The sequence below is a fragment of the Fonticula alba genome, assembly GCF_000388065.1.
Source record: "Fonticula alba strain ATCC 38817 unplaced genomic scaffold supercont2.1, whole genome shotgun sequence".
In the NCBI taxonomy this organism is placed as follows: Eukaryota; order Rotosphaerida; family Fonticulaceae; genus Fonticula; species Fonticula alba.
The window spans coordinates 2,399,964-2,412,827 of record NW_009242971.1 but is presented as its reverse complement, the minus strand read 5'-3'; the positions used below and the strand labels follow the sequence as shown (position 1 = coordinate 2,412,827).

At 65.7% G+C, this 12,864-nt stretch overlaps 3 protein-coding genes across 4 annotated transcripts; 2 read left to right on the top strand and 1 right to left on the bottom strand.

Annotated features, from left to right (window-relative positions):
- On the top strand, positions 1 to 4,481 carry H696_00531 (hypothetical protein). The gene is made up of 13 exons (XM_009494405.1): positions 1 to 124; positions 226 to 398; positions 532 to 610; positions 761 to 934; positions 1,057 to 1,134; positions 1,244 to 1,302; positions 1,429 to 1,686; positions 1,874 to 1,995; positions 2,123 to 2,207; positions 2,354 to 2,878; positions 3,051 to 3,604; positions 3,833 to 3,976; positions 4,184 to 4,481. Exons 2-13 carry the CDS (start codon positions 278 to 280, stop codon positions 4,406 to 4,408), a joined length of 2,424 nt encoding a protein of 807 aa, XP_009492680.1. The 5' UTR covers positions 1 to 124; positions 226 to 277; the 3' UTR covers positions 4,409 to 4,481.
- A 1,261-nt stretch (positions 4,482 to 5,742) lies between these two features.
- H696_00530 (hypothetical protein) lies at positions 5,743 to 7,845 on the top strand. The gene is made up of 4 exons (XM_009494404.1): positions 5,743 to 5,839; positions 5,987 to 6,139; positions 6,243 to 7,166; positions 7,361 to 7,845. Exons 1-4 carry the CDS (start codon positions 5,824 to 5,826, stop codon positions 7,606 to 7,608), a joined length of 1,341 nt encoding a protein of 446 aa, XP_009492679.1. The 5' UTR covers positions 5,743 to 5,823; the 3' UTR covers positions 7,609 to 7,845.
- Positions 7,846 to 7,910: 65 nt separating this feature from the next.
- H696_00529 lies at positions 7,911 to 12,606 on the bottom strand. 2 transcript variants are annotated; one of them, XM_009494402.1, is made up of 8 exons: positions 12,356 to 12,606; positions 11,920 to 12,155; positions 11,630 to 11,790; positions 11,441 to 11,507; positions 10,890 to 11,273; positions 10,570 to 10,704; positions 8,441 to 10,412; positions 7,911 to 8,181 (listed from the first exon to the last, which is right to left on the bottom strand). In XM_009494402.1, exons 1-7 carry the CDS (start codon positions 12,495 to 12,497, stop codon positions 8,979 to 8,981), a joined length of 2,559 nt encoding a protein of 852 aa, XP_009492677.1. In that variant the 5' UTR covers positions 12,498 to 12,606; the 3' UTR covers positions 7,911 to 8,181; positions 8,441 to 8,978. The 2 variants fall into 2 exon arrangements, with proteins under 2 accessions (XP_009492677.1, XP_009492678.1); XM_009494403.1 differs by having other exon boundaries at positions 9,257 to 10,412.
- Positions 12,607 to 12,864: the final 258 nt, after the last annotated feature.

The following is a 12,864-nucleotide window of genomic DNA, read 5'->3' as shown; positions in this document are numbered from 1 at the left end:
CCGCCACCGCCGCTCCTCCGGCCCCTCCTCTTCCGCATAGAATCCAGGCGGGCAGTTCGCCTCGAGCGTCTCGGGTCCACCCCCCTCCCCCTCCCGCGGGTCGCCACTGAGCAGGCGGGACCTTGTGCGCTCCTCCTCCCACCGCCTTTGTCGCCCTTCGCTTCTCTTGCTCACCGCTCGTCCTGTGCGGCTGTCATGCCCTCCGCGTCCTCCCCGCCCGTCTAGCCATCTCGCCCCCAAGGAGCCGCGCCCCCTTGGCCCTCCCCCCCTCGGCATCATGAAGTACCAGTATGACGAGTCGGGCACGGCCTTCCTCGTGTTTGCCTGCACGATGACCGGCCTCTTCATCGTGCCCATTACGATCATCCGCATTCGGAAGTTCATCCGCCTCAACTGGCGTGCGTTTGCCCTTGCTCTGGGTCGCTGCCCCGGCTGTCGGTCCCCACTTACCGCCCTCTCTCTCTCTCTCTCACACACACACATACACACGTGCATCTGTGCTCTCGTCTGGCTCCCTCCACCCATAACCAGCCGGCAAGCTCGACGAAGCCGGCATGCAGAAGCTCGAGGCCGAGCGCAATCGCGTCAACACCACCTTCGACCATGTCCTGTGCGTATATGCTCCTCCCCCCCCCCCACACACACAGCTGTCACTGCCACTGCACATGTGCATGCGCACACCCATTCGCGGCCCCCGGCCTCCCCCCGCCTGCCACCCATGGGACTGACACAGCCGCCGGGTGCACTTGCACACCCACAGCAATTTCCTCTACTTCTTCTTCTTGACCATCTTCATCATCATGTGCATCCGCATCAAGCGCCTGGACATCGCCGAGACCCACGGCGGGTTTGACCCCTTCGCCATCCTCGGTGTCACTCCGGAGTCCACTATCAGTGAGATTAAGAAGGCCAACCGCCAGCTCACCCTCATCTGGTGTGTTTCCAATACCGCCACTTGATCGGATCCCTCCTTGCCCTACCGTTGCCGTGCCCCCACCCAAACATGTCCCCCAGCGGTGCATGACCCTGATTCTGACTCCCTGCGCCCGGTTACAGGCATCCCGATAAGTACAACGGCACCGACCCCGAGGCTGCCAACGAGACCTTCATGCAGATTAGCAAGGCCTACAAGATGTACGCTGTGTGGCCCGTTCGATGTCCCCTGGCGCCCCCTCGCCCATGCTGACCAGCGTTCCCGATCCTGCTCCGTCCTGTGTCGGCCTGTGCCACCACGGGCTCGCAGTCTGTCGGACCCGAAGGCCCGCGAGGAGTTCGAGCTTCATGGTGATACTGAGAACCGCGGTGCGTGATCCCCCGCCCCTCCCTCCCCCCCCCCCACCTTCCCCCTCTCTGCTTTCCGGCTCCCTTGCATGACTCCAGGCCACCAAGATCCCGGTCGCTCACATTCCCCTCCCTCCTCTCATTCAGATGCCTTTGCCGGCATTGCCCTTCCCCAGTGGATGTCGCAGTCGTATGTCCTGCTGGGTGTCTACATGCTGGCCCTGATGGGCATCTGCTACCTGGTGTCGCGCGCGTGGAAGAGCTTCTCCAAGACCCGCAAGGAGAAGCCCGAGGCCACTTTCAACAGTCCCGGTGACATTGGCCGCTTCTTTGTCAGCTACTACTGGAGCGAGATCGTGTGCCCCTCCCTGCGCAAGGGCGCCATGTTCCCTCTGAACCATCTTGGTACGCCGGCCTCCCTGCCCTGCGCCCCCTCGCTGCTGTTGTTCTCCTGCCTCCTCAGCCCCGTCCTGGCCCCGTGCATTTGCCTGTCCTTCCTGCTTGCCTGCCTTCCAGGTCGATGGGCGCCGACTGACTCCCGTCTCCCCCGGCATGCGCTCACTCTCTTGCTTGGTCGCCCCTTCCACATCAGCTGCCTTCGACATCCTCACCAAGTCCCCGGCCTTCACCACCTCGCTGGAGAGCCTGCCTACCGATGACGCGTTCCTCTCCATCATGGAGAAGCATGTGAAGAACTACCCGATCCCGGAGAAGGTGCGCCCTTCGCCGCTCAGCCAGGAAGCCTGCCTTTGCCCCCTCGTCCCCGACACTCCTTCTCCCCGGTGTGTGTCTAACGATCTGCCCTCCCCCCCATTATACATATCCATAAATCCATACGTAGACCCTGGTCCCGAAGCTGCGCAAGTCCTCCTTCCTGCTGTATGCCCAGCTCACTCGTTCGGATCTCCCCCCTGAGTATGAGAAGGGTACGTTTTCCCGCATGAGCTGGCCCCCCCCCCCCCCCCCCCCCTGCTCTCGCTCCTTCGCCCCCAAGCGGCTGACCTCTGTGCATTTCTTCGCCCCGGTCCCCCCCTTGCCCTTCGGGCTCTCGCCTGACCATGTCACCCCGCAGAGCGCTCCATCGTGGCCCGCACGGTCCTCCGTCAGATCCCGCTGATCGCGTCGTTTGTCTCGTTCGAGCGCGACTTCGATGCGCAGATCCGCAAGTTCCTGTCCGAGAACCCCCTGCCCAAGGACCGGCAGGTGTTCACCACCGACTCCGGGCAGAAGGTCATCCTGACGGAGAAGGACTTCCCCCTGATCCCGCTGTACCTGCTGGCGTCGTATGCCGTGGAGGTGGGCCAGATGGTGGCGCAGTCGCTGTACTTCCCGCCGTCGCTCTTTGCGCCGTCGTCCTTCCTGCAGCTGCCGCATTTCACGCCGCGCATGCTGGATAAGGTCCTGCAGAAGCTGACCTCCATGAGTGCTGGCGGCCAGCTGCAGGTGAACAATGTCACCATTCGCCAGCTGCTGATGACCCCTCCGCGCGAGCTGGAGCCCTTCCTCAAGTCCTTCTTCAGTGAGGAGGAGATCGCTGACATCCACGCCGCCGCGGCCAAGATCCCCTGGCTCCAGCGTCACCGTCTCTTTGTGAACAGTGCGTCTCGCAGGGGGCCGCGTTTCCATGCGGCCCTCGCTTGCCTTTTGCTCGTCTCCCTTTGGCTGTCTCCCTTTCCGAGGCTGAATGTGCCCTTTGTTAACACATGTACAAACGCTCGCACGCCTCTTTCTTCGCGTGCACACACGCACACACACACACACACACACAGAGGACGCCGTGTATGGCGGCGACTCTGTCATGCTGTACGTCCAGTTCAAGGTTGTCCATGGCTTCGCCACCCAGGAGATGATCGACACCGAGAACCGCATCGCCGAGAAGCGCCGCGACAACTTCCGCCTTGGGCGCCTGCCCACCTCCGACGAGCAGGGCCGCGGCTTCGCCGACCATGCCCTCATTAAGACCCTCGAGGACCTGCTGCGCAAGCCCAACCGCAAGCCCGGCCCGGGTCCCTCGCCGTATGACAACATGCCGAACAATGAGATCCGCGCCAAGCTGAACTCGCTGCAGCGTGAGGACGACCCGGTGCCGGCCGACCGGCCGGCCCCCTTCATCGCCAACCCCCTGGACCAGTCGGCCCCGAGCGAGACCATTGTCGTGCAGAACACTCGCCTGCCGGCCGAGGTCCTGCCGGCCAATGTTCCCGCCGATGAGCTTGGCCGCAAGCTGCTGGAGGCCGGCGAGGCCACCGCCTTCTGGCATGTGTTCCTCCTCTACCCGAACATGACGGCCATGAACTACCAGATGCTCGGCCGCTGCTACATCGTGCGTCGCCCACCCGGCATCCCTCCCCCCTCTGTCCCTCTCTCTCTCTCTCTCTCTCTCCCTGTTGCACGACTTCTGTCGTCTGCGCGTGGCTGCGCACATTGACTCTGACCTATGCTGACTTGACCACCATATGTGCCTCTCCCTTGTCTTTTTCCCTCGTGCTTGGCATCTCCCTCCATTCCCCCTCCCCCCCCACCCCTTCGGCGATGGCGGATCCCTCTCCAGGACGAGGATGGCAACAAGATCCTCCAGTATCAGCTGACCCTGCAGATGCCGGATCCCCGCGACGACAGTGTTTCCTACACCCGCCTGCGTCTGAACGCTCTGTCCAGCATCTTCCTTGGCACCGACATCGGGGAGTTCTTCTGCGTGCGTTGCTTCGTCAATATCCCTGCGCCTCGCTTGGACATTGTCCTTCTTCTCCATGCGACCCCCCCCCCCACCTCACCCCACCCCGCCCCATCCCCTGCTCGCTGACTAACCCGCCGCCTCTCTTGACTCCTCGCCTTTCCCCCGGGCCACGTTCTCTCGTGTGCTCCTCCGCCTCTGCGCCTCGCCTGCCCCCACCCGATGCAGATCCCGGTCCTTCCTCGTTCGCGCAAGCCCCAGGCCGAGATCGAGGAGGAGCACCGCGCCCAGATGGAGGCCGAGGAGGCCCATCAGGGCTGCAACCACAACCACGGCGACCACGGCCACAGCCATGGCGGTGATGACCATGGTCACAGCCACAGCCACGGCGGCCACGGTCACAGCCATGGCGGCCACGGTCACAGCCACGGTGACCACTCTGATTCGGATTAAGGGCGAGAGGGGCGAGTGGTGACGATGCGTACGTGTTTCTGTGTGCTTGCTCGCAGCACCGGGAGGAGGGGGGTTGGGAAGGGGGGGGGGGGGCGGTAAGCAAGACAGCCGAGAGTTGAGAGGATGCACCATGGTGCGTCCTGGCCTCTTTCTTCTTCCTCTGCTATTCCCCCCCCCCCCCCCCCCCCCCCCCCCCCCCCCCCCCCCCCCCCCCGCCCTCCCCCTCCCCGCCTCCCAGAGGCTCGGGGGCCCCCCGGCGCGCTCGGGCCCCGTGACCCCCACTTTCCCCACCCCTTCTGTCCTTCTTCCAGTCAGCTGCTCGATGGGGGCCCCCTTTGCTCCCGCGCGCGCCGCTCGACGCCTTTCCCCATGTTCGACCTACTTCCCTGTTTCCCTCGTGTTTCCGTCGCCGGCGCCGGTGCTGCGGCCGAAAAATACCAAAAGAAAACCCTCCGTGTGTGCACCCCCTCCTCTGTGGCTGTTGTTCTCCCTGCATCCCCTTGTGCCTGCCTGTGCCGCGTGCGCAGGCAGGGCTGTCAGACCCCAGGGGGTCACAGCAAGTATTTCCTGGCGGGCGCGCATGCACGGCCCCCGCCACGTTCCGCCCCCGGTCACAGACACGGACGGGGGGGGGGGGGGGGTTTGGGGGGCCCAGAAACGAGGCGGCCCCCGACAGATAAATGCCGATGTAAGACCCAGCAGCCAGGTCTTGGGCTGCCGCTGCCTGACTTGCGGCTGCCAGTGCGCCGATCAGTGCACCCACCATTGGCGCGGGATCTGGGGGAGTACCCAGGGGGGGGGGGGGGGAGAGAAAGGCACCAGCAGTGGGGTCTGGCCAGACGTCGATCGTCCGTTGGCACTGTAGGACGATCTGTCACCGGCCATTGGCTGGCCTCCGCCGCGGCAGGGGCGCGCAGGGGGGAGATCGGCTCTTTGTGGCCGGTCTCGCAGGACGGCCCGGTGGTCGGCCAATCGGCCTTGTCCCGCGGCCACTTTCGGCCCGGCGGCGGCGGCGGCGGCGAACGCCGTGTCGGCAGGCCCCCGTCTGCCTCTTTCTCTCTGTCCCTCTCTCGGGGGCCCGGGGCAACCATCGTCCCGGCCCCCGGTCAGGAGCTTTCTCATGCTCGCCCGGGAGGGGATGCGCCCGTGACCCATAGGGGGGGGGGGGGGGGGGAGCATTTTCATGCGCCTGTTGTGCGCCCCGGCCCCGGAGCCTCCTCGGCGACCTGAGATCTCGAGATTCAAATGCCCTCTTGTGTGCCCGAGCCGGAACCGTCTTCGGGGAGAGCCATTCAATCGCAGTAACCCCCCCCCCCCCTCCCCCTCCCCTCCCAGCCAAATACACTTCCGGCCGTCCCCCTGTCGGTCCCCACTTACCTCCTACCACCCTCCCTCGTCTCCTGTCCAGCGTCACCATGTCGCTGGAGCTTGGTGCGACCGATCTGTGCTGCGGGCCTGTCCCTCCCCCCCTCCCCCCTCCCGGCATGCTCGCGCGCTGACACCCCTCTTCCCCTCGACGTCTTCCCTGCGCATCTTCGGCCATCTCTTCTTTGCGGCTCCCTCTCGCTCGGCCGGCAGACGCCGTTGTGCGCCAGGGTATCCAGAACTCTCAGCCGGCCGACGGCCATGCGTCGTACCCAGCGCCAGTGGCCGCGGGCGGGGCGAACCTCGCACCGAAGACCACCGAGCCCACACGCCCGGTAGTGCCACCTCGGCCAGTGGCTGCCCAACGTGCGTCATCCACCTCGCGCTCCTATCCCAAGCCGCTGGTGACCTGACCCCGGCCGCGCCCCCTCCCCCTCCCCCTCCCCCTCCTCCTTCGCCAAATCCCAAGACCACGGCCCGACCTCGATCAATGAGTACGGCGCGCCCACCTATGACCCCCGGCTCGCAGGTCCGTACGGCGGGCCCAGCTCGGCCTACGGACCGGCGGCATATGGCTACCATGCCGGCGGCGGGGTTGGCTACTACGGGGCCGGAGCCGGAGCCGGGGGCTTCCCCTACCCGGGCTACTCATCGGGCGGGTTCAACGGCACCGGTGCCAGTGCATATGGCGCCTTGGGCGCCGGGCGCTTTGGCCTCGGCGCCTCGGGACTCGGGCAGTATGGATATGGCTCGGGAACGGCGGCCCTGGCGCCGGGCAAGCCCGGCGACCCGCTGGACCCGATGCGCCTGGCACACTCGATGTACTCGGCCGGCGCGCCAACCCTCTCGAGGCTGGAGTCTGTTGTCCGGGCGGCATGCGGCCTGGCCCAGCTCCTGGACTCATCGGTGCATGCCCTGCACACATCCTTCGGAGCGGCTGTCCAGCTGGCTGCCCAGTTCGGCCTGGCCAGCACCTTCCTGGTGTCGCAGTTTACCTCGCTGCTGGCGGCCGGCCGGTGGGTCCGGCGCCAGCTTTTGCGCCTGGCCGGGATCGAAGTGCCAGCCGCCCTTGCCGCCGACGCCTGGCCCGGTGGGGATGTCCTGCCGCGGGATGCGGCGCGACTGTTCGCCGGGACCGACTCCTCGGCCGACTCCTCGACCAGCTCTTCGGCGGATGCCCGTTTATCCCGGGGGATACTCATTGCTCTGGCCGTGGGGATCACGTACTTCGTGGCACAAATCATCCGCCAAACGCGCGAGCACATGGAGGAGCTCCGCCGGCAACAGGCCGCCCGGCTGGCCGGGCCGCCGGCCGGGGATTCCAGTGCCACAGCCCCGGTCGGGCCGGCCGAAGAGGTGGCTGTGGCCCTTTTTTCCTTCACCGCTGGCAGTGGTGCGTACACACACCCGCGTGCCTGCGCATACGCCTCTTCAGCCAACTTCCCTTCCCTCTCTCTCTCTCTCTCTCTGTGATCCAGGAAGGGCCGTTTTGGCTGGCGGCCAATCCACTGACATGGCAATCGGCTCTGTTCTCTACTGCCCTCTCCCTCCCTCCCTCCCTCTCCGTCCCCCATTGGTCGTGACCAGATGCCGAACTCTCGCTCCAGCCTGGAGATCGCCTGGCCGTGGTGTCCCGGAGGACGCCAGCTGGACAGCATTCCGCCTGGTGGCGAGGACACCTCCTGCCCGGGTCTCCGAGCCTGGTGCCGGGGGCCCGAGCCGAAGGGGTGTTCCCTGGCAACCATGTCCGCCTGGAACGACCCATCAGCAGCAGCAGCAACAACAGCAGCAGCAGGAACAGTCCTGACGGGTCACCAGTCCAGCAGCCTGAGTAGCATGAGCATGTTCATGTGAAAAAAAGGGGCACGGGCGCCGGCCGCTGGCGCATGCGCAAGAACAGGTGCACGTTCGCATTGGTGTATGTCTGAATATGTATGTGCATGCGTGTGGCTGTGTGCGTGTGTTGGGTATTATATTGGCAATGCGAGCGTGTGCGCCCTCCGAGCGGGGCAAGTGCCCGGGGGACAGAGTGGGGGAAAAGGCTACAAGGACAGTGACTGCGCATATACATGGGAGAGAGAGGGGGGGGGGAAGAGACAGAAGAAGAGGGATGCAGGGGGATGGTGTGAAGGAGGAGGAGAGAGAGAGAGGGAGAGAGGGAAGCGTGCACATGCGCACGGGAGGAGGAAAACAGGGCGCCTGCTTGCACAAGCACCCAACTCTAGCCCAGGCTGGTCTGGGTGGGGGGAGGAGGGGGAAGGAAGGGTGGGAAGGGTAGCAGCAGAAAAGTAACAGCAACAGCAACCGCAGCGCAAGAGTCGACATGATGGCATCGATGCCAACGTCAGTTCGCCTCACGCGGAGTTCCCCGCGGGACACGCGCATTCAATTGGGAAGCGATTACTTAGCTGCAGGGGAAGAGGTGGAGGGGGGGGGGGGAAGGAAACAGACGCGTGTAAGTGGGCGCGTGAGTGTACAGAAAGGAGGCCGCAGGGGGAGGGGGAGGAGGGGGAGAGAGGGAGAGGGGGAGAGAGGGAGAGAGGGAGAGAGGGAGAGAGAGAGAGAGAGAGAGGGAGGGAGAGAGAGGGAGGGAGAGATCGGACGAGGGGAGGGGAAGGACATGGCGACAGTGGTGGCACGAGCGCAGGCACAGGCACAGGCACGCACACACACATGAGCGCACGCGCCAAAAGCAAGGCGACTGGGCGGCAGAGGCGGAGAGAGGGGGAGGACAGGTGCCCGAAGGAAAAGGAAGGGGCTGCAGCAGTGCCGAGCATGGAGCGCCTCTGCATCGCCCGGGGGACTGTTTTCTTTCTTTCTTTCTTTCTCTCTCTCTCTCTCTCCCTTTCTCTCGCGCGCCCGCATGCCCTTCCCTCCTCCCGGATCGGCCTCACGAGGCGCGCCTGTCCCCTGGAGGCCAAGTTTCGCCACCACCACAGCTGGTTTTGCCATTCCTTCGGCGCAAAGAGCGGGGGAGAGGCATGAGCATGCGAGTTGGCGCGAAAGAAAGAGGCCAAGGGAAAGGGCAAGCCCCGAGGGAAGACCGCGAGAACATCCGAGAGTGGCGGCAGACACCAGTGACACTGCCACCACCCCGGCCCGGTCCTGTCCTTCAGCAGCCCGGCCTCCCTCTGCCACCAGGGGAGGAGGAGAGGGAAGGGGAAGAGCGAGGAGCAGAGAGGGGGGGGGGGGGGGGGATGCGCGCTCACTTCCGCTTGGCGCGGGTCTTGGCGGCCTTCACCTCGCTGGCATCGGCAAAGAGGGTCTTGGGCTCGACGTCACCACCAGCAAACCGGCCCCGAGCCGGGGCATCGGCCAGCTGATGCGACTGAAGGCTGGCCTTCTTCTTGGGCACCGGGGAGGCATTGCGCGACTCGACACCAGCCAGCTGGAAGGACCGCGGCGGGGCGCTCATCGGGGTGACAAACTCGTCCAGGTTGATCGGCGTGGCGTCGTCATCAAGGGGCGCGGGGATGACCGTACCACGGCGGATGGACGACCGGGGGGTCGACGGCCGGGGGAGGCGGATCTTCTTCCGGGGGGTGGTGTCCTCGGCGGTGGGGAGATCCTCATCCTCCTCATCGTCATTCTCGTCGCTGTCGGCATCCTCCTCATCGTCGTCATCGTCATCGTTGCCATCGTCGTCGTCGTCGTCACCGTCATCATCATCGCTGTCGTCGTCGTCGTCGTCGCCAGAAGCCATCTCAACGTCTTCGGCATCCTCCTCCTCCGCGGCCTCGGCATCGGCCGGGGTGGTGGCATCCTTGGCAGTCTGCTTCAGCAGCGCGGTGGCCGCCTCGGCCGCATCGGCGTCGCCCTTCAGCAGGGCCCGGTACTTCAGCTCACCGATGGTGGAGTCGGGGATGCTCAGCAGATCACGCTTGCGGCGCTTCAGCAGCTGCGACCGGGCGGTGCCCTCGGCAGCGGCCTCGGTGGTCTCCTGGCCCACGCGCTCGGTCAGCTTGCTCGGGCCCTGCTTCAGGCGCGAGGCAATCAGCGGAGCGCCCTTCGACTCGAGGGCCTCCACCGCGGCCAAGTGCGGCTTGAGAGCCGCATGCGCGGCCTCCGCCGTCACCGGCGACTCCAGCAGAGCCAGCACCACGAAGGACCCCACGGTGTCGGCGTACTCCACCATCCGGTCCTTCACCGCATCCAGCAGCGGGGCCGACAGGTGCGCCTCGCCCTCGGCGGTGGCCTCCTCATTGATGATGCGCTTGAGGGTGCGAGTGACCAGCGGACTGGACATCAGATGCTGCTGCAGCTCGATGGGGCTGGCGTCGGCCGCCGGGGCGACCGGCTGCGCGCGGATCAGGGCCACCAGCTGCTCGACCACGGGCCCGGGGTTGTCCGCGTGCAGGATGATCTCCGCGAAAACCTCCGACCCGAAGGTACTGCGCAGCAGGATGCTGGCATTCTCCGCCGCGAAGGACACCAACACCGGGGACACCATGGCGCGGAGCTCGCCCTGGCGCCGGTCGAAGTCCTTCTTGGAAGTGACCGCCGACGTGACATCAGTCTGCTCCAGGAGCTTGATGACACGCGTGTCGAAGTAACGGGCCGGACGCTTGCGCAGAAGACCGAGGATCGGCCGGCGCGCGTAGCTGTGGCAGAGAACATTCTTCGGGTCCTTGAGGAGCTCCTGCAGGAGGGCGGCACAGGGGAAGGACGGTGAATGGGAGCGGCCATGACAAGACACCCACCAGGGGGAAGCGGCAGGGGAGGAGAAGGAGATGGGCATATTTAACGGGGAGAGGGGGGGGGGGGGGGGGGGGGAGGGGGGGGCTGTATAGGCGCACGTTCAGGATACCGGTGTTCAGGAGCTTGGTGTCATCGACACTCTCCAGCAGGCGGACAAGGACCATCCAGCCATAGCGGTTCTCGGCAATGCCATAGACGAAGTCCTTGAAGGAGCGGATGATCGCCTTGCGCTTCTGCAGGATGGCGTGGCCCCGGGAAAAGTGAGAGGAACGCAAGCAAAAGCAGGCCAGCCAGAGGAAGGACGAGGCGAGGGGATGGGAAGAGGGAGGGAGGAGGGCGGTGAGAGCCAAGCCACAAGGCGAAGGGCAGCTGGGGGGAAAAAAAAAGAGCCAACGAGACTGGAAGGGGGCACACGCACGGCGGCCGTGGCGGCGGCAATGATCTCCATGCAAATCTCCGCGCCCTTGGGGGTGTGCACGAAGTTGGGGATCTGGTCCTGGAGCTCCTCCATGAACTCCAGGCGCTGGGCCGGCTCCAGCTCGAAGAGCAGCGAGTGCGCCGCATCGTGGACAATCTCGAAGCGACAGGTGTTCTTGTTGAGGATGCGCGTGATGTTGGTGCGCAGCGACTTGAGGATGGCCTCGCGCTTCTGCGGCACCTCGGCCAGGATGTCGGCCAGCGACTTGGGCGTGTCGGACTTGAAGAGGGCGAACTCGCGGCCGTAGAACTCGCAGCGCATCTGGTTCTTGTCGGCAACACGGGCATACAGCGAGTAGATGGTGTCGACGATGGCGGCGGGGCGCTGTGAAATGTCCGCGCATCCATGGAACGAGGCACCAGGGGGGAGGGGGGGGGAGGGGGGCAAAGAGTCAGACAGGCGAAGCACGAGAGAGGAGGAGACCTGAAAGGGGACAGAGGATCAATCCGGGCAGTGGGCGGGCAGGGGGAGGGGCGTTGACAGGGACGCACCTCACGGGTGAGCATCTTGGTGACATGGCCGGTGAGCTCGCCGATGATGACCGGGCGCGAGGAGGGACTGATGAGGACAAGCGGGGTCAGCGCCAGCCCGCCAAACGGCAGGACCACCCTCCCCGTGCGCGCATCCATGGCGAGGGGAAGGCAAAGGCGAGGCAGGGGGAGGGTGAAGGTGCCACGTACGCCAGGGCCAGCAGCCGGTCAATCAGCTTGGAGGCATAGGGGGAGGCGGCCAGCAGGACGAAGTTGCCCTTCAGCAGGGAGCAGATCTCGTCGCGCTCGGCGCGCGAGCCGTACTTGACGCAGGTCTGCACAATACGCGAGGCATCGTGCTTCAGGACGAGCTGCGAGTGGCGGCAGGGGGAGGGGGAGAGCAAGAGGAGGGGGGGGGGGGCAAGACAAAAGATGTGTCAGAAAGGGGCAAGAGGAGCACCCACCCGGGGGGGACAGTAATGCTAACATGGAGCACGCACGGAGACGCAATCATCGCGAATGAGCCCCATGGCCTCGGCGAGCAGGGGCCGACGCTCCTCGGCCGACAGGTGCTTCATGCGAATCTGCTCCCACTTCTTCTTGAGCTGCTGGATGAGCTCGCCGTTGGCACGGGCCAGGCGACGCTGGCGGGTGATCTCCTTGCGCTCCTGGCGCGAGAGGATCTCCGCCGGCTCGGCGGGCTTCTTGGCATCGGGATCCTCGCGCTCCTGGGTCTCTGCGCGCGGGGGGGCGCGGAGAGGCGACACACAAGCGGGTCAGGGCAGGGGAAAGCCATGGAGCAAGTCCGAGGGAGAAGGTTAGGGATCAGAACCGAGTGTGGGAGAAATATTGCGAGTGAGAGAGAGAAGGAGGGGGGGAGGGGAAGAGAGAGAAGGGGCAAGAAGGGGAGATGGGCGGGCTCGGGGGAAGACGCACTGAACACCCAGATGTCCTTGGTATCCTGGGGCTTGCGAGGCTTGCCAGCCGCCTTAGCAAGGGGGTTGGTCTTGCCCTTGGCGAAAGTACCCTTGCCCTTGGCGAGGGTCTTGCCCTTGGGCGCAGCGACGGAGGAAGACATTCCGGCGGGGAGGGAGAGGGGGAATGGGGGAGGGGGGAGAGAGGGGAAAAAGAGAGGGGGAAAGGTGGATATGGAGAGAGGGAGGGAGGGGGAGGAAGGGGGATGCGGGGGCGCGCTGTTCCGGGCGTCAGGGGAAGTGCTCACCGCGCTGACGGAAATACCACCAGCGCGAAGGATGCTTGGTCCCACTCCGCCCCTCCGGGGCCTGGTCCCGGCCAGGCCCTACTGGAGGCCTCGGTGCATGGGCGCAGGGGAGGGGGGGGGGGGGTGGGGGGCCACCTGCAGCACTCGTGGAAAAGAGCAGCATGCGCAGCCCCAACCGCCATGCGCACCGCCGCTGCCGCCGCCGCCGCCGCCAGATCCCCCC

Coding starts and splice junctions, on each gene's coding strand:
- H696_00530 (XM_009494404.1), top strand. Junction 6,140..6,242: donor TCGGCCAGTGGCTGCCCAAC/GTGCGTCATCCA, acceptor CCAAATCCCAAG/ACCACGGCCCGACCTCGATC. Junction 7,167..7,360: donor TTCCTTCACCGCTGGCAGTG/GTGCGTACACAC, acceptor GGTCGTGACCAG/ATGCCGAACTCTCGCTCCAG.
- H696_00529 (XM_009494402.1), bottom strand. CDS start 12,497: ATGTCTTCCTCCGTCGCTGCGCCCAAGGGCAAGACCCTCGCCAAGGGC. Junction 12,156..12,355: donor CAAGGACATCTGGGTGTTCA/GTGCGTCTTCCC, acceptor CCCCGCGCGCAG/AGACCCAGGAGCGCGAGGAT. Junction 11,791..11,919: donor TTCGCGATGATTGCGTCTCC/GTGCGTGCTCCA, acceptor CGCCACTCGCAG/CTCGTCCTGAAGCACGATGC.
- H696_00531 (XM_009494405.1), top strand. CDS start 278: ATGAAGTACCAGTATGACGAGTCGGGCACGGCCTTCCTCGTGTTTGCC. Junction 399..531: donor GTTCATCCGCCTCAACTGGC/GTGCGTTTGCCC, acceptor ACCCATAACCAG/CCGGCAAGCTCGACGAAGCC. Junction 2,208..2,353: donor CCCCCCTGAGTATGAGAAGG/GTACGTTTTCCC, acceptor GTCACCCCGCAG/AGCGCTCCATCGTGGCCCGC.